We start from the raw sequence: 26,575 nt of genomic DNA, 5'->3' as shown, positions 1-26,575 counted from the left end.
AAGAGCTAGAGACTTGAAATTTTTTTCCTAGGTCCGTGCATATCACGCGCATATCAAGTTTTTCTTTATATATCGATAACTACTCCCGATATTTTATTATCCATCAAAAACCTTATCGAAAGCTATTTATTTAATTATATCTCCTACACCTTTAGAGCTAGAGGTTCCAAATTTTAAATGTAGACTTATATGTATTTTATATAATTTCGATTTTGGTTGTAATTTACCCCCCACCCTTATATCCACCCCCTCACCCTCACCTTTGTAAAAGGCGTATTTCAAGTACTAGAGACGTGTGCTTCAGAATGTACAAGTTATCACCACGCAACTCAGGCAAATCTTATGACAAATGTAAACAACTTTCAAATAACATAATTCCCTCTATAGTATCACGCCACTCAGCCCAGACATAAAAGCTTCTTGCACTATTCCCACAGAGTAAGCAGTTTTAGCCTCAATATAAACATAAGATCTCCCTGCGTTGTTTCCATGAGCCCATAGAGCCGGCAACCCAGCTTTGATGTAAACAAATCTTAATTTCACAATTCCGATATAAAATCACGTAAGCCAATCTTGGGAGCTTTTGAGCTTTGAGCTTTAATGAGGGAAGCTTTAGCATAAACATTAGCTGACTTGCAGCATAAGATCATATCTTGTAATCAGTTCAATTTTGGAGTTTAATAAAAGAACACTAAGTTCACTAAATATAAAATTATTTTTTTATCAACTTGCAAAGTCAACAAGTTAATTGGCGCCCAACGTGGGGCATACGTTAAATAAGAAAACACATTGAAAGAATATAAAAACCTTTTAATGTAATCGTACGCCGCCGAAATTTTAAACGTGAACTAAAAAGTGTTAAAGAAATTAAACCCAACAGAAACAAAAGGTTTCTGGAACTCAACCAAAAAGTGCATTAAAAAGTTTTGATAAAAGAACAAAACAATTGTGCTTACAAAAAAACCATAACGTTAACAAAAGTTAAAGAATCGATTATTAATATATAGAATATTCAATGAACAAGGTGTAAAAGTACCAAACCAAAAACTAAAAGTAAACAACGAAAATCTGTGGCCAAACCAAAAACTAAAAGTAAACAACAAAAATCTGCGACCAAAAAGACGATTAAGAAGGAAGGAAGGAAGGAAGGAAGGACGACCTACCCAATTTGCTGAAACCCCCAGAAAGAAGCACTACTACGTGAGCGATCGTGAATTTTTTAAATAAGAAATAGTATTAAAAATATTGATTGTTTTAAAATTGTATTAAACCAACATTCATTTAAAATTGTACTAAACCAACATTCATTTAAAATTGTACTAAACCTGGACGAGTTAATTGAAAATTTAGGAAAATTAAAGGTGACTACAGATAATTCAAAAATGGCTAATAATCTGACAGCAGATATTATAGCTCAACTGATAGCGACTCACACTAGAGCACTGCAAGATCAAATTTCAGAATTAAAATCCCAATTAACACTATCATCTACTAATGAACAGGAGTTTAGAGCAACAGTTATCAATGAAGCGATTCGATGCGATGAATCGTTTGATATAATTAAATCTTTACTTGAGTTCTCAGGAAGCCATAACGCGTATGTAAGCTGGCGTGAAGCAGCTTGCGGCGCTATGCGAATGTATAAAGAAGGCAGTAGAAGATACGTAGGTGCTTTAACAATACTTCGAAACAAGGTCACTGGTAGGGCAAACGATGTCCTAACCAATCATGGAACCGTACTTAACTTTGAGGCGATACTTGCTAGATTAGATTTTGCATATAGTGACAAGCGTCCGATGCATATTTTGGAACAAGAATTAAGCGTATTACGACAGGGTAACTTATCAGTTCTTGACTATTACAATCTGGTCAACAAAAAACTAACTCAGATAATAAACAAAACTATCATGACATACGGCGATAAAGCTAATTTAATTAACGAATTAAATACTAAAAATAGGGATAACGCTTTGCGAGTTTTCATTACAGGCCTTAACGGCTCATTATCCAACATTTTGTTTTCTCTTAACCCAGAAAACCTTCCAAATGCTTTAGCAAAAGCTCAAGAACTAGAAGCGAATCATCAAAGAGCTAATTTCGCTTATAACCATTCCTTTAATTCGCAACAATCATATGCGAATAAAACGGAACAAACGAAGCAAAACAAATCTGATCAACCTTATAAAAAATATGATAACCGCTTGCGATTCAATCAAAGCTCGCAAAATCAGAAACATCCAAACGCTCAACCCCCTCAAGTACCGATGGATGTAGATAGATCCATTCAAATACAAAACCCGTCCTTTCAACAGAATCCAAATTTGGAGCAAGCCAATAAAAGAGGATTCTCTTCACAAACAATTCAACAACCGAAAAAGGTTATGCGCGTAAATAATATTCAGGAGGATCATTTTTTAGAGGAGCAAGGGGAGACCTCCCATTCATCTATAGAATAGATAAAAAAATAAACAAACAATTAAAAGTACTAATAGATACAGGTGCTACATGTTGTTATATTAAAAAGGGAATATATGATAACCCAGAGGAGCTAGCTATTAAAAAAGAGTAAAAACTGTAAACGGATACAGCATCATAACACACTTTCATAATATAAATATTTTTGGCAAACGTTATAGATTTTATGAAATCAGTAACCTAGAAGCTGATTTGTTAATCGGCTATAATCTATTAAAAGATATCAATGCAATAATTGACCTATCAAAAGGTTCCTTGCAGTATAATAATAAAACGGAAAAAATTAATTTAGTAAATTCAAATCTAGATAAGGAGCATTGTGCCATTCCTTATCTAAATTATGAAACTCTCAAATCCGATTCATTATTCAATGTATCTGACATAGAATCATCGTCATCAAGTGACTCTGATTGCCCCAAACTAAACTTCAAGAGAAATAAGCATAAAATGAAGAAAGCTAAAAAGAGCAGGCAACAAGAATTGTCGGTATCCTCTACAAGTACTTCTATATGCAAAGTAAACCATTCCATTGATGAAATGGTTAACCTCGCAAATCTTGAAGAACAAATCATTCAGGAAATTAAAACCAAACACTCCCAAAACTGAATAGCAATACAATCCCTGATAGATATCCGATGCCAGATCCCTCGGTAATACTATCTAATTTAGGTAAAGCAAAGTTCTTCTCAACTATTGATCTAGAGTCTGGTTTTCATCAGATCTTGATGAAAAACGCAGACATTGAAAAAACCGCCTTTTCCATTAATAATGGAAAATATGAATTTCTTCGCTTGCCATTTGGACTTGCGAACGCACCTAGCATTTTCCAAAGAGCAATGGACAATATTCTACGCGACAAAATTGGCAAAACTTGCCACATCTATATAGATGACATAATAGTTTTTTCAGAAAATATCGAACAACATTTCAACGACCTACGAGAAATCATTGAAATATTATTTAAAGCCAATATGAAAATATCTCTAGAAAAATCTAAATTCTTTAAAAAAGAAATCGAATTCTTAGGATATATGGTATCTCATAACACTATCGCAACCGACCCCAAAAAGATAGAAACTATTTTGAAATATCCCCCTCCCAATAACTTGAGAGAATTACGAAGCTTTCTAGGTCTAACTAATTATTACAGAAAATTCGTACAAAACTACGCAAATATAGCCAAGCCACTGACAAAACTGCTACAAGGACATAATGGTATGATTTCAAAACACATGTCGAAAAAAACAAAAATATCTCTAAACGACGAAGCCCATTCAGCATTCGAAACTTTAAAATCACATTTAGCTACAAAGGTTGAATTAACCCAACCAGACTATTCCAAAAAGTTCGTTCTTACTACAGACGCTTCCGACATCGCTATAGGCGCCGTCCTTTCACAAGAAAATAAACCAATAACATTCATTTCAAAAACTTTAAATAAAACAGAGAAAAATTATGCAACAAACGAAAGGGAATTATATGCCATTGTCTGGGCATTAAAAAATCTTCGTAATTACTTATATGGTATTACAAATCTAGAAATTCAAACAGACCATCAACCACTTTCTTTCGCGGTTTCTGCACGAAATCCTAATTCAAAAATGAAAAGATGGCACGCTTTCATTGAGGAATTTTCCCCAACCATTCTCTATAAACCTGGGTCAACCAATGTTGTTGCTGACGCATTATCCAGAGTAGTAATAAACCACATCTCCACTGAAAACAATCAAATGTCCGATAACAAACCCTCGTCTGACAATGAATCTTCATCCGATATAGAAACCATACATTCAGCCGACAGCAGTCATGATTACATATTAGAAGAAACAAAAAAACCACTAAACCAATTTAAACAGCAACTACTAATTTCAAAAAATAGTTTCACTATCCACGAAAAATGTAACCCATTCAATAAAACTAGACATATTATAGAATATGATACACTAGACAACCTAATCACAATACTTAAAGAGTTTCTACAACCAAATATAACTACAGGAATCCATTGCAGTCTTGAAGACTTATACGAAATTCAAAATAAGCTAAAAATCACCTTTACAAATAAATTTTTATTTACCAGAAAATTTGTCGTAGATATCGAAAACAAAAACGACCAAGAAATCATTATAGAAGAAACACATGCTCGTGCTCATAGAGGTTTCGATGAAAATCTCAAACAAATTCTTAAATATTACTATTGGCCAACACTATACAAAACTCTCAAACAATACATACGACATTGCGAAATCTGCAATAAAAATAAATACGACAGAAACCCAAAACAAATACTTATTTCCAAAGCACCGATTCCAAAAACAGAAGGTGAACAGTTGCATATAGATATTTTTTATGCTCAAAAACTTTCATTCATCACTTGTATAGATGCTTATTCCAAATTCCTAGTTATTAAAGAAATCAATAACAAGTCTGATATGGCTAACAAGGTATTAGAATTGATCCAAATCTTTCCATTTGCTAAATCAATAATGCTAGATAATGAACCTAGTTTTTCATCAGCACAATTCAAATCAACAATGTCCCGTTCAGGCATAACTATTTATTATACAGACCCCAGACACAGCCTTAGTAACGGTCAAGTAGAAAGAGTTCACTCAACACTTATTGAAATTTCTCGATGCATCCAAGAAGAATTTAATATAATTAACTATTCTGAAGTCATATACCGCGCAGTTAAAGAATATAATAACACAATACAATCAACAACCCAGCAAAAACCATGCGAAATTCTATTCAACAAAATAAATCATTCTGAATTACCCGAAAAACTAGAATCAGCTCAATCCAAAATGCTAGAATACCATAACAAAAAAAGGATATCTAAAAATTATCAAGTAGGTCAAGTCATTTATGAAAAAAAACATGGCGAAAGAAATAAATTACAGCCGAAATATAAAAAACAAGTAGTCAAAGAAGATTTAGGAAATACAGTAAAAATAAATAATAGAGACCGCATAATTCATAAAGATAATATAAGATCTTAATAAAACAATTTTTTTTAAATTTTTAGCATGACCATTTTATATGTACTAATCACTTTACTGCCCTTCTGCCGCCCCGATATCATAAACTACTCCAATGACGACTACGTTTTACTTGAGGACGTTGACAATTTTTTATTATACGAAACATTCGGAGAAGTCTTCCACGTTACTAATTTAAGTTTTTATAATGACATATTTGAAAAAGAGCTAATATTTTTTAGTAATAGAAGTAACTCTACTGACTGGGAAATAACTATGGAACTAAATTTAATTAAAACCCTTCTTTCTCAACTTACACCCCATAGAGTCTCTAAGCGAAGTATCAATGAATTAGGTACTATTTTTAAATGGATTACAGGAACACCAGACCATAATGACATGTTAACAATTCAAAATAAAATAAACGAACTCATTGAAAATAATAATATACAAAATCAAATTAATTCTGCAATTTTTAAAGAAGTTACTAAAATAACAAATCTTCTAAAAAATATTAAATTCAATCAAGAAATATTATTGAAAAAATATCGATTAAAACTATTATCACTTGACCTACAAAATCTGCTCGACACTATTACATTTTCAAAAGCCAACATAATAAACCCAAAAATTTTAAATAAACAAGACATGACAAACATATTTAATCACGAAGCATTCAATATTACTCTTATTGACCTCCTAGACGTATCCTCTTTTTCAATTATCTCATACCAAGGTTTAATTATAGTTTTCATAAAATATCCAACCATTAACCATAATTGTAAGTTATACCATGCTAAAGCAATTTCCCAATCAGATGGAAAACTATTTATAGACGATAAGATCGCTAAATGTAAGAACACTTTTTATCTTATAAAAAAACTTTAAAGCCGAAATTTATAATACCTTTGCTCAAATTGTCTACGAAAAGAACTGCTTCATCGATTTAGTTAATAAGCAATTCACAAGCTGCACAAAAATATCAGAAAAAAATAAGCCAATAGAAGTAATTACAGATGGTGCAATTTTAATATCAGGAAAAAATTGCGTTAATAACACCTGGCTTACAGGCACTTATCTCATAACTTTCAAAACCATTGTAACCATAAACAATTTTACTTACACAAACGAAAAAGAGAAACTGCTTAATTATGTAAAACATAACAAATTTACAAATTATTTAATTACTGAATATAAAACCTCTAATGACACCGAATTACGATTAGAAAATACTAACACTCTATCAAAAATTGTAATAGAATTAGAAAACAACCACACAAAAATAACATTCATTATATTTTTAATAATTTTTACATTCATTATGATAAAGCTTCTCAAATTTTGTTCAAGGAACAATTTCAACCCTATTACATTTTTATTTTCAAACCCGTCAAATAATCAAAATATTCAAAATTCTGATATACTAAATGCCATAAATAATCAAATCGAATTTCTAATGAGAAATCGTTAAGAATCGAGGACGATCCTTCTTAAGAAAGGGGGGAGTTATCACCACGCAACTCAGGCAAATCTTATGACAAATGTAAACAACTTTCAAATAACATAATTCCCTCTATAGTATCACGCCACTCAGCCCAGACATAAAAGCTTCTTGCACTATTCCCACAGAGTAAGCAGTTTTAGCCTCAATATAAACATAAGATCTCCCTGCGTTGTTTCCATGAGCCCATAGAGCCGGCAACCCAGCTTTGATGTAAACAAATCTTAATTTCACAATTCCGATATAAAATCACGTAAGCCAATCTTGGGAGCTTTAGAGCTTTGAGCTTTAATGAGGGAAGCTTTAGCATAAACATTAGCTGACTTGCAGCATAAGATCATATCTTGTAATCAGTTCAATTTTGGAGTTTAATAAAAGAACACTAAGTTCACTAAATATAAAATTATTTTTTTATCAACTTGCAAAGTCTACAAGTTAATTTACACACATTTTCACCATATGATTACGCCCTGAAAGTATCATTAAAACTGTAAATTAAATTATTCAACAAATAAATTCTTATAATGTTGCCCACACTACAGCTACGACTCAGCTCGTCGCCCTGATCAAGAATATATATACTTTGTGGGGTCTGCCACGCCTTTTTCTGCCTGTTACATACTTTTAACAAAACCATTATACCCTGATTTCCCATTAGAGGTGGGCACGGGCCGGGTTTTTATCGGGTACCCGTGGGCACCCGCGGTTACCCGTGGGTATGGGCTGAAAAATCTAATTTCGGGCTGGGTGTGGGCGGTTGCGGGTTAGACTGCTTAAATCCGATTTACCCGATCAAATTTTTACTGTTTTATTAAAATTTAAAATGTATAATAAATTGTGTAATTTGCAGGTGCTCTGTACTTGCCTGCAAAAACAGGGTTGCTTTCGACATCGATAATTTTGTGTGCGCTTGCAAATTAAGCAATTATTATGCATTTAAATTTGAATAAAACTGTCCGCTGACGGAAATACAAATCTTAATTTTATTCCAGCATTTTGACAACAAAATCAACAAGTAAGAAAACTCTAGTCGAGAGTGCTCGACTAGATACTACCCTGAACCCAACAAATAAAAATGCCCATTTAGTATGGCTGAAATTTCAATTTCGATGTATTTAAAAATATAAATAAAATACCAAACTCATTTAATAAAATATAAAAATATTTTGAAACAATTAAAAAAGTTAACATCAGTTGCATCGATCGGGATTCGAACCACGACTTCTCGATCGAGCGTCATGCAGCTAACAGACTAGGCCACCTCACTCATGCTAGTGGTGCTGGCAAAACTCAAATAGATTCACTGCTGCAGCGCCATCTACCAAAACTAAACGAAACTAACTGCTGATGTGATTCTAAGAATCTGCTAGAATAACCAAACTATTAAAAACGCACATAAAGTATAGTTAAAATTTCGATTTCGGTGTATTTAAAAATATAAATTAAATAGAAAACTCATTTATGAAAATATAAAAATATTTTGAAACAATTAAAGAAAATTAACATCAGTTGCATCGATCGGGATTCGAACCGCGACTTCTCGATCGAGCGTCATGCAGCTAACACACTAGGCCACCCCACTCATGCTAGTGGCGCTGGCAAAACTCAAATACATTCACTGCTGCTGCGCCATCTACCAAAACTAAACGAAACTAACAACTGATGTGATTCAACGAATGTTTCTAGAAGAAGTTTGAATGTATGTGTGCACACGCATACGATGCTGTTGTAGTTGCTGCACGTGCGTTTGTTAATTGGCCAAATATTTGATTATTTTTTATTAATTTTTGACAGAACGGAATTTAATGAAACTTTCAGCATATGATCTACATATTATATTGAATATTTGAGAAATTTAAAAAAAAATTTAAAATCATTCACAATTAACTATAGTGGCACCTGATTTGAACTTGAATGTTTTTACTCGATAAAAACATAACGGAATGATTTATCGAATTATAAAAGCAAACTCGACGTCCGCGCTGTATATACGGTCATTTTAAAAAAAATTCAAGTCTCTAGCTCTTATATCTTCGGAAATCGACGCGTTCAAACATACGGACAGACGGACGGACGGACGGACGGACAGACAGACAGACGGACAGACGGACAGGGCCAAATCGACTCAGCTTGTCGCCCTGATCAAGAATATATATACTTTGTGGGGTCTGCCACGCCTCCTTCTGCCTGTTACATACATTTCAACAAAACCATTATACCCTGATTTCCCATTTTCAATGGGTTCAGGGTATAATAAGATTGGTTCGCTGCTTAGAAAATGTAGCAACGTAATATTCCGTTAAATATTTAAATATTTGCTATACCTGATTTCGTGTACACATACGATTAATTTTTGTATCGATGATCTCTATAAAATTGTCATTACGATTAAAAGCATAATAAGCATTGTACAAGAAAATGAACGCTAATAATAATGAGTGTGCTAAAACAAAATGTGAAGTGCAAAGAGCAATTAGTGCCAATCACAATATGTACAAATTGATAGAAAATTCTTCTGGAAAGAGTGATGTTTGGAAAACTTTCAAGATTATGGAATTCGATGGAAAGCCTCTTGATTTTGTGTGCTGCTGCAAATGCAAGCTTGTTTTGGCTTTTAGCGTCAAAAATGGCACCACAACACTTGCTCGGCACAAATGCGCTTTCATGCCTCCACCCAATCAACCATTGTTAAACTTTGCATCGAAGGCTGTTCCGAAGAATGTTCTTGATGATTTAGCTAAAAAACAATTAGCTTTTGTAGCCAAAGACTTGTTGCCATTAAACGTAACTGAGGGTAGGTAAAAGATAATTTTTTTTTTATATTCATCAATGTTAATATTTGCTAAATTTATAGGAACTGGTTTTCGTAATTATGTTCAAGCTATATTGAACATAGGCGCCCAGTACGGAACGCGCGACTCCCATGATCTGATTCTGTCCCGAAAAAAGTTAACAGGAAATGTTATGGTTGCAGAATACAATCGAATAAAGGATCTGCTCACTACTGACTTGTCAAACAAACACATGGCATTCACTACCGACATGTGGACCGACCAGTTTACCCAGAGAAGCTTTCTTTGCTTAAGTGCACATTATATTGATGAATCCTTTTGTTTAAAAACGTCAATATTAGGAGTAAAAGAATTTCTAGAAGAAAAAAAAACTGGCGGTAACATTTTAGAGCAAGTGAAGTATATATTGCTTGAGTATAATTTAGAAAGTAGTTTAAGGAGTAGTGTTATTGTTACTGACAATGGAGCCAACGTGGTTGCCGCCTTCAACACTTATAAGAGACTTTCTTGCGCCTGTCATAACTTGAACTTAGTCATGGACGACGTTTTAGAAAAGAATCCCGTTGAAGAAATTAAGACCTTATTGGAAAAATCAAAAAATCTTGTTAAATATTTTAAGCATTCAGAGCTTAACAAAAAACTGAGCAAATCACTAAAACAAGATATTAAAACGCGTTGGAATTCAGTTTTCATTATGCTTGAAAGCATTTGGGAAGTTCAGGAAGAGATTAAAATGTTACTTTTAACAAAAAATCAACTACAACGTATAGCAGATATTGATTTCACTTTAATGGAATGTTTAATTTCATTTTTAAAACCATTCAAAGATTGTTCTGACAAATTGTCATCTGAAACAGAGCCAACCATTCATATATATGCTTTATGGTACGAGAAACTAAAAAAAATTGTAAAATTGAAATGTATGAATGAAATGTATGTTATGGAACATGTAAAAGAAAAGACCTTGAACTCTTTAGAGAAGCGTTTTCAGCCAACTTCCGTTCATTTGGTTGGATTATTTTTAAATCCCCCATTCAAAGAATTAAGTTTTTTGCCAGCTGAAAAAAAAATCATGTCTTAGAAACCGTTAAATGCATGATGTCAGAAATTTATGATATGCAAAATGATTCAGTTGAGGACGCGAAAATTGAAAACTCTCCGCCAAATTTGAATCATGAATTTCAAGAGTTTTTGGACAAAAATCAACCAAAAACAAGTAAGAACGTTGCAGTCGGGCGTTACCGACTGCGGAATACTCATTCACATCCCATCAACAATTTAGTAGTTAAGTTTCGCTCTAATACTGTAGATTATACAGGTTTTCCGATTTGCCACGCCCCAACTGGGCGTAGAATCCTCATTTTTGGTCAGTTTTTAGAAAGAGATAACGGTACCCTAACTGCAAAGTTTGAATGCTTACCCTCAAAAAATGTGAAAATTACAGGGTATTTTTCGATATGTCACGCCCCTAAAGAGGCGTAAAAATTATTTTTGGGGAATCGATAGAGGAGGCTACCAGTAACTCAACTATCCAAATTTGAAGCTTCTAGCTATTATACTTTAGGAGATATAAACTTTTGCGGTTTGCCACGCCCCCTGTGGGCGGACATATATCCGACAAAACTTTTTGGTCTTGGGTGATCAGTCCGAGTATATATACAAAATTTGAGGTCTCTGCCATCAATAGTGTCCAAAATATAGGAGAATTTAAAAAATCACTATATCTTCAGGTCCGATTTGCCACGCCCCCAATGGGCGTAGACTTGTAATTTATCTTCAGACTTTATAGAATCATACCATTAGCTGACGTGCCAAATTTCAGCATTCTAGGTTTACAACTTTAGGAGATACAGTTTTATCCGATTTGCCACGCCCCCAATGGGCGTAGATATATCCGCCATAGCTCGTGATCTTGGGTGGTCAACGAGGACCTACATACCAAATTTCAGCTTTCTAGCTCTTCAACAAACATGATTTCTGGTATATCGGAAAATGCATTTTCCGATTTGCCACGCCCCTAGTGGGCGGATCGGGAAAATTTTAACACTTTATAAATCGGAGATATACACGAGTATGTGTTCCAAATTTCAAGTCTCTAGCTTCAATAGCGCCGAAATAGATTGCGTTCATACGGACAGACGGACGGACGGACAGACGGACAGACGGACAGACGGACGGACAGCAAGACGGACATTGCACAAAACCAATATACTGATTCACTTTCGTGAATGAGTATAAAAAGAAAGCTTGACGAACCTGACAAAAATGCAATTGACTTAGAAATTGATAAATATTATGCCACACGCTATAATTCAAACTTGTCAATCTTAAATTTTTGGCAGGAGGCAACGAACCTTAAATTGTTGCAAGTGGTGGCCAAAAATATTTTATGTATTCCGGTAAGCTCTGCAACAAGCGAGCGAGTATTCTCCTCTTCTGGAAAAATTTTAAATGAAAGGCGAACAAGGCTATCAAGCGCAAATCTTGATATGCTCCTTTTCTTATATAAAAACATGTAATATTTCTGTAAATAATATTGTAATTTTTAAGAATAAAATTGTTGTTATTTTTGAGAAAAAAAAATTGTAATGTTTGAGAATTAAATTTGTTGTAATTGTTTCGGGCGGGCGGGTTGGGCGCGGGTATGACAATTTTTTTTGCTTTCGGGTACGGATAAAATTTTGAACTTCTGACCGTGGGCGGATCGGGCCGGGTGCAAAAAATTCGGCCCGTGCCCACCTCTATTTCCCATTTTCAATGGGTTCAGGGTATAACAAGTAAGAACGTTGCAGTCGGGCGTTACCGACTGCGGAATACTCATTCACATCCCATCAACAATTTAGTAGTTAAGTTTCGTTCTAATACTGTAGAATATACAGGTTTTTCCGATTTGCCACGCCCCAACTGGGCGTAGACACCTCATTTTTGGTCAGTTTTTAGAAAGAGATAACAGTACCCTAACTGCAAAGTTTGAATGCTTACCCTCAAGAAATGTGAAAATTACAGGGCATTTTTCGATATGCCACGCCCCTAAAGAGGCGTAAAAATTATTTTTGGGGAATCGATAGAGGAGGCTACCAGTAACTCAACTATCCAAATTTGGAGCTTCTAGCTATTATACTTTAGGAGATATAAACTTTTGCGGTTTGTCACGCCCCCTGTGATCCCCCCCTGGGTGATCAGTCCGAGTATATACACAAAATTTTAGGTCTCTGCCATCAATAGTGTCCAAAATATAGGAGAATTTAAAAAATCACTATATCTTCAGGTCCGATTTGCCACGCCCCCAATGGGCGTAGATATATCCGCCATAGCTCGTGATCTTTGGTGGTCAACTCGGACCTACATACCAAATTTCAGATTTCTAGCTCTTTAACTAACATGATTTCTGGTATATCGGAAAATGCATTTTCCGATTTGCCACGCCCCTAGAGGGCGGATCGGGAAAATTTTAACACTTTATAAATCGGAGATATACACGAGTATGTGTTCCAAATTTCAAGTCTCTAGCTTCAATAGCGCCGAAATAGATTGCGTTCATACGGACAGACGGACGGACAGCAAGACGGACATTGCACAAAACCAATATACTGATTCACTTTCGTGAATGAGTATAAAAATTTGAATATGCATATTCTTACTGTTTTTATTTCGCTTCAAAGCAAAAAAGTAAAATATTTTCCCTCTGTGTAAACACTTTCTTGCCAAACTGTATGAACTTGCTGTGTGTTCATATTTACGTATATAGGCATATGTGTATTCATACAAACTTATAGCTGACTATGTATATTGCTACTTACAATGTATTTTGAGAGAATCTTTAATTAAATGATTTTACCACTAACATACGTATGTATGTGCTATATATACGCATTATGTCACAAACACATACATTTGCTCAATATTATACTTTATTATTCATAGGCGAGCATCCTGCGGCTATGCATCATGGAAACTCGGCACCCTTACAACCGCCGGAATTGATTGCACTAGTGCTGCTGTCATGCGGATTATTGTTCTTCTTGAAGTCACACACGCTGTCTATTCATCAAGATACCAACCACTACAATAAAAGTGCAGTGAGCAAAACAAATATACCAAGCTCAATCTTTCTAGCAAACTGCCGAAGTCTCCAGCGTCAACGATCACTCCGAAATAAATTGGATAACAGCCATATGCCACCAACTACATAGCTACCTAGGACTATATACGGATGTAGATACACAAACACCTATTAATTTTGTTCATAAGGATTCTAAGTTTGTCTTACATTTGACGTTAATATTATTAAATTTAAACTTCAGATATGATTGGTTAGAACTTACTTTGTATTCTATCTGTATTCCAAAAATAATACATATATAATATAAAGTAATCAAATGCGGTAAATGGTATCAAAAACATCTCATTTGAAAGTGTATATTTTTAAACGGACTATATTAATTGACTAAACCATAATTTAAATCAAAAATATTGTAAATACTGCTACTAGTGTAATTTGTCCTCTCTATAATTACTTAAAGTACTTGCAAAGTTTTAAATATATTTATTTATATATAAGTTATTGTTATATGTACTTATTTGCTATGCTAGCAGAAATTTGATAACTGTAATATTCTATAAAAAGAATTAGGCTATAGTTTAAATATAAATACGATAAAAGGAATGTTTATTTTTGGTTTTCTAAATTTTTTTAACAATATAGGAAATTATACGAAAATAATAATAATTTAAGGTATAAACATACCAAAAGTTATATACGCACATGTTTTTAGAAATACGTACACCCAGCTACAATGAAAAAATCCGCACTTTAAGGTTAAGATAACCTTTACCTTCTCTTTGTCGGGGTTTCCCTAAATGTTATTTTATTCGCTTAACTATTATTTTCGAAGCTTCCTGCGATTTTTTCTTCACTTTTTGTACAAATTTCGGTATGTCAATTGCTATAATTCCATTTAGCGGAGAAATCTGATGACCCTCGCAGGAAAAGTTACTATAATTTTCGCATTGGTTAAACAAAATGTTTAGGCAGGAATTATTAGAAAATTCAATGGGAGAATCATGTTAGTATAAAAATGAGCCTCCAGGATCACTTCGAAAATTCTGTAGAAAATGCAACAAAGTGCAGCATCAATTAGCTAAACAAGTTTCAGCTCGAACTATTTAATTTCGGATCAATAAGATGAGGTCAATGGCAAGAAAACCAGTCAAAAAAAAGCGATTCTCAACCAGAGAATGCAAAAAGCTCGTTTAGATTTGAAAAAATAAACAAAATTGCGGTGATGATTCATATTTTCGAACTACTCCAAATTTAATAGAATTGGCCACTGGCTTTTGAAAAAGTTCAGCGCAGAAACGGACAATGGTGCTCCAAAAATTGCAGCGTCGCCACAGGATGTATATCAAAATACAAAATACAAAAAAAAAAAAAAAAAAAAAAAAAAACAATTAAGAAAGCTCTAGTCGAGACTGCTCGACTACGAGATCCCCTGAACCCTTGGAGCAATAGCTATTTCAATCATTTTTCGCGTTTTTCAGCTTACACAAGAAACACGCACACACGCGCACACACACACATACACAAACATTTACACACACACATACACACACAAGCACCCACGCATAAACACGCATGGGCTGAATAATTGATGAATAATTTTTTTTGTGGACATACGATCTTCATGAAACTTTCAGATTATGATAACAACATGGACATGCATGTATTTGCCAAAGCACTCTACTATTTGAAATACGCTTTTTACAAACATGGGGATGAGGGGGTGGATATGGGGGTGGGGGGTAAATTTAAACAAAAACCGAAATTGTATAAATTGCATATAAGCATACATTGAAAATTTGGAGACTCTAGCAATAAAGGTGTAGAAGATATAATTTTATAACTCGTTTTCGATGCGGTTTTTTATCGATAAAAACGGTCAGGATGAGTTATCGATTTTTAATGATAAACTCGATATCCGCGCTGTAAATACGGACATTTAAAACAAATTTAAGTCTCTAGCTCTTATATCTTCTGAAATCGACGCGTTCATATATACGGACAGACGAACAGACGGACAGGGCTATATCGACTCAACTCGTCACGCTGATCAAGAATATATATACTTTGTGGGGTCTGCCACGCCTCCTTCTGCCTGTTACATACATTTAACAAAACCATTATACCCTGATTTCCCATTGAAAATGTGTTCAGGGTATAAAAATGAATTGGTTGTCAACTGCTCAAAACTGAATAGACAATTGAAAATTCGATGCTTGCATGCAGTCTTATCAGCAGAAAGAGAATGGAAAATGTAAACAGCATAAAATTTGGCATGCACAACATGATTTCGTCCAAATACTTATGCCGACTAGTGTATATAGACCTATTTATATGATCTACGCCTCAATACCTTTCAGTTGATATTTAATATGTACATGCGTATGTACATACGTATGCATATATAATTATTTGCTTAGGCACCTGCCCACATCCTTTTCAGCGGGAAACGCGTAAGCAATAATCTTTACATCTGCCACCAATTGCACGCACTTTTTTTGACCTCGATTGTCAATATGGAAATGGAAATGTATTGATTTTGAGTTCCTGGAAAGATTCAGGGGATTTCTTAGCAGTCTCGACTAGAGCAGTCTTACTTGCATTAATTTGAATTATAATAAAATAATAAATATGTGAAATATAAGCTTAAGCAAAAATCAACCATTTTTTTCTTAAATGCACATAAAATAGGAAAATTAACATAAACTTTAATATTATAGCATATGCATATATGTATGTATGCATGTAGGTATATTATACGAAAAAATGTATATTTCAGCATGGACTTTAAATAGAGGGTACCACTTTATCGTCTATTTTCGGCTGGACCACTTTTACTCGTTTTAAATACATTTTCAAACTCTCGTACATGTTGTTCAATACTTACTATAACGCATAACCAAAACGTTCTATGCATAATATTATAGAAATAATATAAATATAATATATACATATATAGTGGACACTCGGTTAACGAATACAATTCGTTCCAGCATCAAGCGAAAATTTAATTAACCGAAACTATCATATCTTAAAAATGTTTGCACTTAAATTGCATGCAAAAGGTGCCAAAAATGCTAAAACAGACAATGAAAAGTGTATTCGGTGTTTCCCCTCGTTGTTTAAGACAGACAAAGATTTTGGATAGAATAAAAGTTTTCCAATTTTATCCGTGGCGTGGCGTGGCGTTCGTTATCCGAAAGTCCACTATAAAAATTAAAGACCAAAAAAGTTATGAAAGTTTGAAAAACATTCTTAGCACCGCAAGAATTGTTCGTACGAATGTATATTATTAGTTTTTTTTTTTTTTTTTTTTTTTTTAACAGTAATTTATACTAGTATATACATTAAACATCTATAAATATAAAGCACCTTGTAAAGGATACACAAGGACATCCGGCTATACTTAACATAAGGCGATTACCAGTGTCACAAGATACATTTTAATAAACTTTGAATATACAACTTTCTGTGTTTATTTGATTTATTTAAGTTGGTAACGCTAGCATTAAAGATGTAGGAGACATAAATTTATTACTGCTTTTCGATAGGGCTTTTAATGGATATCAAAAAAACGGGGCAAGTTTTCGATATTTAAAGCAAAACTGGTATGCACGGATCTAGGAAAATAAAATTTCAAGTCTCTAGCTCTTATATCTTCTGAGATTGACGCGTTCAAACATACGGACAAACGGACAGAGCTAAATCGACTCAGCTCGTCGCCCTGATCAAGAATATATATACTTTATGGGGTCTGCCACGCCTCATTCTGCCTGTTACATGCATTGAACAAAATCATTATACCCTGATTTCCCATATTCAATGTGCACACATACAGTTCTTCTAGATGGCGCTGCAACAGTGAATCTATTTCAGTTTTGCCAACTGTAACGTGTTACAGTATATTGCGCAGATGGTTGATTAGGAGGGATGGTGCAGCGCACGCGCTAGATCCGGCCATTGGGTCATCGGGAAGGGGGGAGAGGGTATGAAGAGGGGAGCTGCAACTCCTAGCGCTGCCAAGTTATATTTATAAATAAAATTCGCGTGCAAAGGACTATCACCGGCCACTTGTTTAGAAAAAGAAGAAAGCAAGAGAGATAGGAAAGACTTAGACGCACACAAACATACCTGACCAAGGTGGGTCTCGTTGCGCAAGCAAATATATGCCTGCTCAGCGAAAGTCGATATTAAGGCGACCGACCGTGCCCACCATACCTTGATCGTTGGCTACCTGCCTTTATTGACAGCGATCCCCCCAGCTTGGAGAGCTAAGAAAAACGTACAAAAACGCGCCGCATGGCCCCCAAAATAATCAAACTTAGTTAAACTTCATTATATTTAATAATAACTGTAATAACCCGCTACTTTAAATAAAACACTTTATTTCCAAAGTAATGATACATATATTGTTCCGCTTCAATGCGGCCGCTTAGCTTGTCACAAAAGTACTAAACGCTAGAACTTGAATGGGGAGAGAAGTAACAAGAGATTATCAAGAGAGAGTGTTAACGGGCTCTGCTTTGTAGGCGTCGCTTTCTGCTTAGCATCTCGGTGCCGGTTCCCACATCCCTCCTTTCCTCACGAGCTTGAGCTTTAGTCCCTCAGTGGAGTTTCCGTGATCCTCTGCTGGTGCTTGGTCCTCGAATTGTGCGGCTGGCTGTGGAGTTGGTTTTGTGGCCGGTATTGGAACCGATTTCGCGTTGGTGACATCGGCCGGTTCCGTTTCACCCAGGACCCTTTTAAGGTGATTTGCATTCCTTAAGAGCGTTTTCCCTCCCCCACTCACTTGTACTATATTCCCTTCTCTTTTTAAAACTTCGTATTCAGTAGTGTCAAACATTGGTGTTAATTTGTGGGGAAAAACTACATTCTTGAGTTGCTCGATGCCGCACGATTTACAGTAGTTTTTGAACTCAAGGCTTATATATTGTCGGCCATTATCAGTTCGCAATTGTTTCGGGTAACCCAGCCTACTAAAAATTTCCTTACACGCCCCAATTAATGATTCAGATGTGATGGAGCGTAGAACCTTAAACTCCATGTATCTGGAGTAATAGTCTATTAGAACTAAGATATATTCATTGTTGGGTAACGGCCCTAAGAGATCTGTAGCGACCGAAATCCATGGCCCATTCGGAAATTCTGTTCTCTTCATTGGTGGTGGATTTGTTGCTTGGGACCCCAGAATACAATCAAAACAATTCTTCACGAATTTTTCGGTGTCTCTGTCAATTTGGGGCCACCAGACTTTGGACCTCAATCTCCGCTTCATGGCCGATTCCCCTGGATGTCCCTCATGTGCCAGCACCAGCACTTTTTGTCTCAATGTTGTTGGGATAACGATTCGAACTCCTCTAAGCATAATTGCTCCAATAGCCGACAGTTCATGTCGAAATGGATATAATTTTTTCGACATTGCCGAATCCCAAGAGCCCTGTTGAAGGCACGTCATCGCGTCTACTATTTCCTCATCTATTGTGCTGTTTTCCGCAATTTCAGATATAGATATTGGTATTGGTGCAGAGCTTTCAACAATTCGCAATATGCTGTGCTCCCCCTTGATATCGTAGCAACTGGATGGTGTTTGCTCACACAGCCGGGACAGACTATCAGCAATGTTTTCCTTTCCCGATTTGTAAATAACTTTAAATTTATATGCTTGAAGACGCAGAAGCCATCTCTCGATACGCGCTGGAGGCTTTGATGTTGGCTTAAAAATGGTTTCTAGTTGCTTATGATCTGTCACTAATTCAAACTCTAGTCCTATCAAATAGAAATAGTATTTCTCTACTGCCCATACCAAAGCTAAACTCTCTTTTTCTGTCTGGGAGTAACGCTTTTCTACATCTGTTAAGCTTCTACTAGCAAATGCGATTATGTTTGGTTCCCCCTCATCGTTAAATTGTAATAGTATCGCACCCAGAGCCACAGGGCTGGCATCAGCGATTAATCGTGTTTTATTTTTGGGATTAAAATATGAGAGGTTCGGGATCTTAGTCAATACTGACTTTAGTTTCTGAAACCCATTTTCTTCAGTTGGTCCCCAAGTAAACTTCCGATCTTTCTTTACTAGCTCACGTAAGGGTTCCGTTAGGTCTGCTAGGTCTGCGATGAACTTGCCCACATTGGTTACTAGTCCTAGGAAACTACGAGTCTCCTCCTTATTTTTGGGTGCCCGAAATAATCTAATAGACTCTGTTTTGTCAGGATCTACTTCAATTCCTTTGTCTGTTAAGATGTGTCCTAAAAATTTAATTCTGTTTGTTTCCCAACTGCATTTTTCATTATTTAGAGTTACATTATTATCTTTAAAAATGCTTCTAATCTGTTCCAGTGTTTTATCGTGCTCTTCTTTGCTATCCCCGAATATTATAACGTCGTCGATATAATTCATTACGTTGTTGCACGGTGCTAAGAGTTCTTCCATTCGTCGTTGAAAGATTTCCGGCGCCGCATTTATTCCAAACATTAGTCGCTTATACCTAAATAGGCCCCGAGGTGTAATGAAGGTCGTTATCTGCCTACTTGATTCATCCAACTCCAATTGATGATACGCGTCCTTAAGATCCAGTCGTGAAAATATTCTGGCGTTTTTTAATTTAGTCATAAAAGATTCAAATGTTGGCAAAGGGTAGTTCTCACGAAGAATCGCCCGGTTGGCTTGCCTCATATCCAAGCATATACGAATATCACCATTACCCTTGAACGTGATCACCATCGGAGATATCCACGGGCTGTGACCCTCGACCGGTTCAATGATGTCCAGTTTGTAGGCTTCCTCTAACTTGGCATTGACTCTCCCTTCGAGCGCCACCGGAATGCGCCTCATTGGTTGTTTCACGGGATTAACGTAGGGGTCTATGGTTAGCTTCACTCTAACACCTTTCCACTTGGGAAATGGTGGCACGAACTCAATGTTGTTAATCGGTAGTCCCACTCGCAGAACGTTCAACTTCGTTGCCGTTTCTCGTCCCAGCAGTGACTGCCGTCCTTTTTCAATTACGAAAAAGGATGCAATCACCTCGGCGTTCAACTTGATAGATATTGGTGCCTCGAAAATACAAATAACGTTAAGAATTTGATCTGAGGCATATCCCCTAAATTGATTTTGTGAACTTCCGCGGACATTTAAAACTGTTGCCTTTTTCAATTGAAGAGTTAACCAATCGTCTTGCGAGATAATGTTAAATCGAGATCCCGAATCGATTACTAGTGAAACATCCGCCCCTCCAATTCTGCATTGCATCATCTCCTCATACTCCTCGTCACTGTCTATCTTAAAACAATTTCGTTGGATTGTCTTATTTCCCTCGGGATTCCCGTTTTCAATTCTATGCACATATTTGCGCTTGGGATTTCCTATCGCTTCTTTATTATTCGAATGTGGGTATGGGCGTTTAAGGTTTGTTCTGCATCTGCGGGCAAAATGACCTACGCGAGAGCAGCGACTGCACTTAACTTGACGTGCTGGACACATTGGACTGTCTTCCCTGTGTCCTGGCCGTCCGCACCTTCCACAATCCCCAATCTTCCCCGATTTTAAATTAGTTATTTTATGTATGGTTTCTGGCACTGGCTTCGATTGCATCAGCTGCGACTGCTTATTTATTTCCTCGTCCACTTGGCAGGCTTCGATAATTTCGTTTAAAGTATGTTCTTTTTCTAATAGTTTCTTTTTTAGCTCTGTACTAACCCACGTATCGATGATTTTATCTTTAAAACAAATTTCTTCTATTTCGGCCTTTGTAGATCCAAAATTACATTTTTGAATTTGTTGACGCAACCGCAAAATGAACTTTCCAAATGTTTCACCTTCTTCGGGAGAGATTTTCCTAAAAAGGTGTCTTTCAAAAGTCGAATTCTGCTTTGGGGAGAAATAAGCTGTCAACTTATCGACTAAAACAGTAAAGACATCGTTTTGATCGGCCTCGCTAAATTCTACTATGGCACCCGGCAATGCGTATGCAACCGTTTGCAATTGGGTACCACCTAAATGTAACAATTTTGTTCTTTTCTGAATTACTGATTTGACATCTTCCACCTCCAGATAAATCATGAAAGCTCGCAACCATTTTTCCCATTCATTCTGTAGTAGTGCGTTTCCCAAGCTTTCACATAAGAAAGGTTTTATGACGCTTTCGGTCATTGCGATCAAGTATAGATGTTTGTCTGCAAATAAAATCAACCATTAATTAGATGCTTCTGTCTAGCAAGTTGCATTTTATTGACTTTCTCATCGGCGGACTGCCACTGACCACTGTCAGATAATATAAGAAATGTTTATTAAACTTTTGTTTAATATCTAATCGGCATTCCGCCTCTGACCTTTGTCAGATAATTCTATTTATTAAACATTTATTGAATATTCGATCGGCATTCCGCCTCTGACCTTTGTCAGATAATTCTATTTATTAAACATTTGTTTAATACTAATCGGCGTTTTGCCACTGACCTTTGTCAGATAATTCTATTTATTAAACATTTGTTTAATACTAATCGGCCTTTTGCCTCTGACCTTTGTCAGATCGTCATCTTTTTAAACATTTGTCTAATATTTAGTCGGATTTTTTTCCTTTCCCCTGACCTTTGTCAGATAATACTTCTTATTTCATAATAATTGAATAATTAGTCGGCATCTCTTTCACTTTCTTCTTTTTTTTTTTTTCATTGCCCGTGAGCCACGCATTTTACTTTATTTTGCATGTTCATGTGTACGCGTCCGTATGTGTGTATACATTCACACTTACGCTTCTTGTAATTACATTGCTTTAGGGTTTCTCTTACGAATATTTCTCTTTCTTTCTCTTCGAACTCGCGAGCACAAAAAACGTCACGCGAAAAGGGAAAGACAACGAAAACTAACGGATCCTATCCAGGCATTGGAATTGCATTGACACAGCCACGCTGCATTTATATTGTTTTTTTTTCTTTTTCACCGTTCTGTTTCATCTTTTTCTTTTTATTTAACTATAATTATCTAGTTTGTTATATTTTTACATTTTTTTCACCTCGTCGCCAATGTAATAACCCGCTACTTTACATAAAACACTTTATTTCCAAAGTAATGATACATATATTGTTCCGCTTCAATGCGGCCGCTTAGCTTGTCACAAAAGTACTAAACGCTAGAGCTTGAATGGGGAGAGAAGTAACAAGAGATTATCAAGAGAGAGTGTTAACGGGCTCTGCTTTGTAGGCGTCGCTTTCTGCTTAGCATCTCGGTGCCGGTTCCCACAATAACAAAATAATTATACATTGTTGCTTTGGGCAGAAGGCAAAAGAGAAGATAAGAAAACGATAAGGGAGCTTTTGGAGAGCTTTTTCTCTCAGGGATATTAACGATCAGCTGATCGAAATGAAGATAATGGATTAGTAAGAAGATTATTGCTTATGCATTATGTTTTTTCCAATGCGGTGCCTGACATTAACGCTGACAATAAATATAATAATATCAAATATGCTAAAAGTGCTAAATATGAAATAGTGCTTAACTTACAGTAATATCCCGCGATGAAAGCGCTTCCGTTTCGGTGTGGCTGCAAGATGTGCTAGAATTTATAAATGTAACTACAAAAAAAAAAAAAAATATAATGTATGAAAAAAAAAGGAAACAAAAGCGGATAGTGAAAACTAAAGAAGTTACAATAGCTAATAAGGAATTTTCATTGAGAGGAGGTTGAGGTATGGATACATAATTTATATTGCTTAGCGATTATGATTATCTTATATTATTTTATTATTTATTTCATGATGTAATCGCTCAAAAACAGTGCAAGAAAAAATAAGCCGGTATTGCCGATGGTATTAATTATTTAATTAATACTCTCAAAAGTTGGCGAGATGGCTGTGCCTTTTTTAACTCAAATAGTGATTCGTGCAGCAGTAAGTCCGTGCAAAGGCGTGGCAGGTGAGAAGATATAAGAATATGTATTTTTCAACTAGCCAGACTACGCAATGCGTATGGGTAGATGCGTGCAGCTGTAGCTATTCAGACAGCGCGATGCGTGAGTTTAGTTGCGCGCGGCTGCTGGCTTAATTGCACGCTAGCAAAAAGATTAAATTTTAGGCTGGGTGCCAAACCGCTTATTGACTTGGCACTTTCACAAAAAAATTTAAATTTTTCATAATTCTCAAATCAAGTTTTCACAGCGAAATTTTTATGCAACCTTTGTAGTCGGTGGTTGAGATGCGAAAGAAAGAAAGAAAATATGGCCGATCCCATGAAGCGGAAGTCATCGCTTGGGAACAGTTCTTATAGCCTAGGTGAGAGTGACAATTGCTCCTGTTATTAATGCAGATTCGTGATTGCCAGATTCGCGATAGCGCTCAACTACGCTAAGCCACTCCTTGCTCAGCGGATTGCCTACTTTTAGGCTGTTTCTTTTTTCTCTATTCGCATATCTATTTTCGCTATTCCAGCGCCACTACAAGACCCCCCTACCCAAATCACACTAATAGGGTGATTCGCGCTGGACTCTGCGATTATTGTTTTAGGTATTTTGCATAGTATTTACCAATCAAGCAACCCTGCAAATCTTCAATTTCATAATAACTATCGCCAAGTTTTTTCTTTATTCTTGCCTTCACGAAGTTCGGAGCTAGTTTCGCATTGAAGCCCCGTACAAAATTACTTTGTTGAAAATTACGCCTGTAAACTTCCTGGCCTACCACAAATGAAACACGCGACAACGCATATTATATGTGTTCTCGTTTCGGATACGTTGTTGTTGCATGCAATCTTTTGCTCTATCGCGTATAAGATCAAATGAATCGTCGCGATTAAATTGAATTGCGCGATCTTCTAAGAAGTTCAAATTACGTGGATGCATTGGTCACCATATTTTGACCAAAGGCGAGTCGATAAGGGCTAGTGCCGATAGCCGAATGCACGTCTGAACGCAAAGCGCAACAAATAGAGCTTAGATGCGCGTCCCAATCTTTTTGGTCAGGTGCAATATATGACTTTATTGCTGCTATCACCGATCGGTTGACTCGCTCCGAAGCATTTGCTTGTGGAGAGTAAACGGCCGTATATGTATGATTAATTCCATACTTTTGCAATAATACGTTGAACAGCTGAGACTTGAACTGTACACCGTTGTCAGAGACTATAGTTTCGGGAACTCCGAAGCAATGAAACAACAAAGACTCCTATATTCCTGGTGCGACTTTGCGGATATGGACCTAGAAAATCAATATAAAGCTTTTGGAACTCGTGTTGCGTTGAGCCCGATTTTCCTAAGGGTGGACGAAGTGTATAATTTGGGTGCTTATTGCACTTGCAACTATCGCAATCATTAACGAATTTTTGTACATCTACTACCATTTTTGGACAATAAAAATAGCGGCGCAGCTTATCTAGCATCTTGTTTATGCCTGGGTGAGAAGCTAGTGGAGGCTCGTGGGCCTTCTTAAGGACTTCTGGAACCAGCGATTAGGGAACCCAAAGTTTCCAACACAGATCATCGGCTACTTTCTCACCCGACGCGTGATCGGCTCTCCGATATATATAATCGTTAACTACCTTCACATCTGGTGATCTAGATTGATTGGGTAATATTTTGGCTTTAAGTTCTTGATAGTCAGACGTCTTGAAATGAACCGACTCGAGATCCACTAGACAATCGGCTGAAATTGCAGACACATCTTCTGTGTATACTCGCGATAAAGCATCTGGTACAATGTTTTGACTGCCTTTTCTATGGACTATTTTAAAATCATAACCCTGAAGTTTTAAAGCCCACCTTGCTAACCGAGAACTTAAGTCAGTTTGAGACATGAGCCATTTTAGGAAAGCATGAACTGTGACTACAGCAAATTCTTGCCCTTCAACGTAAGCTCTAAATTTTGTATCGCTAAAATAGCTGCCAGACATTCTTTTTCCTTTACGGAATAATTCCTTTGGCAACGGTTAAGTTTACGAGACATAAAAGCCACCGGTACCTCTTCATTATTGTCCGTTACCTGAACTAACACAGCACCAACACCTGTATGGCTGGCATCGCAGTGCATAGAGAATGGTCTGTCAAAATTTGGGCTATGCAAAACTGGAGCCGTACTAAGCTTCTCCTTGAGTTCTTCGAACGCCTTTTGTGCTGATTCACCCCATACTAATTTTTGTTTATGTTTCAGCGTGTCGGTTATAGGGGATGCAATGGTGGCATAGTTCTGAATAAATTTATTATACCATCCAGTTATGCCTAAAAACCGCCTAACTTGTTTGACCGACCTAGGAACTGGGAATTCTGCGATAGATGCAATCTTATCTGGATCTGTGCTAACTGTACCATTGCGATTCACATGACCTAAATATTTTACCTCTTTGAGACAGAAATTACTTCTCTCAATATTGATGGTCAAACCTGCTGTTTTTATCTGATTCGCTAACTCTTTTAGGACATTTAGATGCCGTTCGAAAGTATCCGATACTACCAACAAGTCATCTAAATAGATAAAAACTTCACGACGCAGATTAGTGGGAATTACTTTATCCATTAACTTCGACATTGTCTGTGGAGCATTACAAAGCCCAAAAGGCATAACAGTGTATTGATACAACGGCCTACCAGGTACGCTTAATGCGGTTTTATCGCTTGATTTTGGCTCTAATGGAATTTGACAGAACGCGTCTTTTAAATCTAAGCTGGTTATGAATTCAGCTTTTGGAAGCCTACTAAGAATGCCATCAATGAACGGCATAGGATATGCATCCTTAATGGTAACCGCATTAACACGCCTGCTATCTAAACACAAACGAACCTTT

General features: G+C 36.2%; 2 protein-coding genes across 8 annotated transcripts in view; one reads left to right on the top strand and one right to left on the bottom strand.

Annotated features, from left to right (window-relative positions):
* LOC26527594 (zwei Ig domain protein zig-8) overlaps nt 1–15,196 on the top strand; it is a 269,104-nt gene extending 253,908 nt beyond the window's left edge. For 6 of the 7 annotated variants that reach the window (XM_044009366.1, XM_044009365.1, XM_044009367.1 and 3 more), the window contains exon 8: nt 13,674–15,196. In XM_044009366.1, coding sequence (XP_043865301.1) covers nt 13,674–13,942 — 269 coding nt within the window. In that variant the 3' untranslated portion in view covers nt 13,943–15,196. The remainder of the gene's footprint in view (nt 1–13,673) is intronic. The other variant, XM_044009370.1, reaches the window with a different exon arrangement.
* Nucleotides 15,197–17,800: 2,604 nt separating this feature from the next.
* On the bottom strand, nt 17,801–26,106 carry LOC116804620 (uncharacterized protein K02A2.6-like). Its single transcript, XM_032733052.2, has 2 exons — nt 23,309–26,106; nt 17,801–21,981 (listed from the first exon to the last, which is right to left on the bottom strand). The coding sequence occupies exon 2, from the start codon at nt 21,956–21,958 to the stop codon at nt 18,353–18,355; it is 3,606 nt and encodes a 1,201-aa protein (XP_032588943.1). The 5' UTR covers nt 21,959–21,981; nt 23,309–26,106; the 3' UTR covers nt 17,801–18,352.
* Between the last annotated feature and the right edge of the window lie 469 nt (nt 26,107–26,575).

This window comes from Drosophila mojavensis, unplaced genomic scaffold (genome assembly GCF_018153725.1).
Source record: "Drosophila mojavensis isolate 15081-1352.22 unplaced genomic scaffold, ASM1815372v1 contig_72, whole genome shotgun sequence".
In the NCBI taxonomy this organism is placed as follows: domain Eukaryota; kingdom Metazoa; phylum Arthropoda; class Insecta; order Diptera; family Drosophilidae; genus Drosophila; species Drosophila mojavensis.
This window is presented reverse-complemented; position numbering and strand designations above follow the sequence as displayed.

What these genes read in the sequence shown, in the direction of transcription:
- LOC116804620 (XM_032733052.2), bottom strand. Translation starts at nt 21,958, where the DNA reads ATGACCGAAAGCGTCATAAAACCTTTCTTATGTGAAAGCTTGGGAAAC.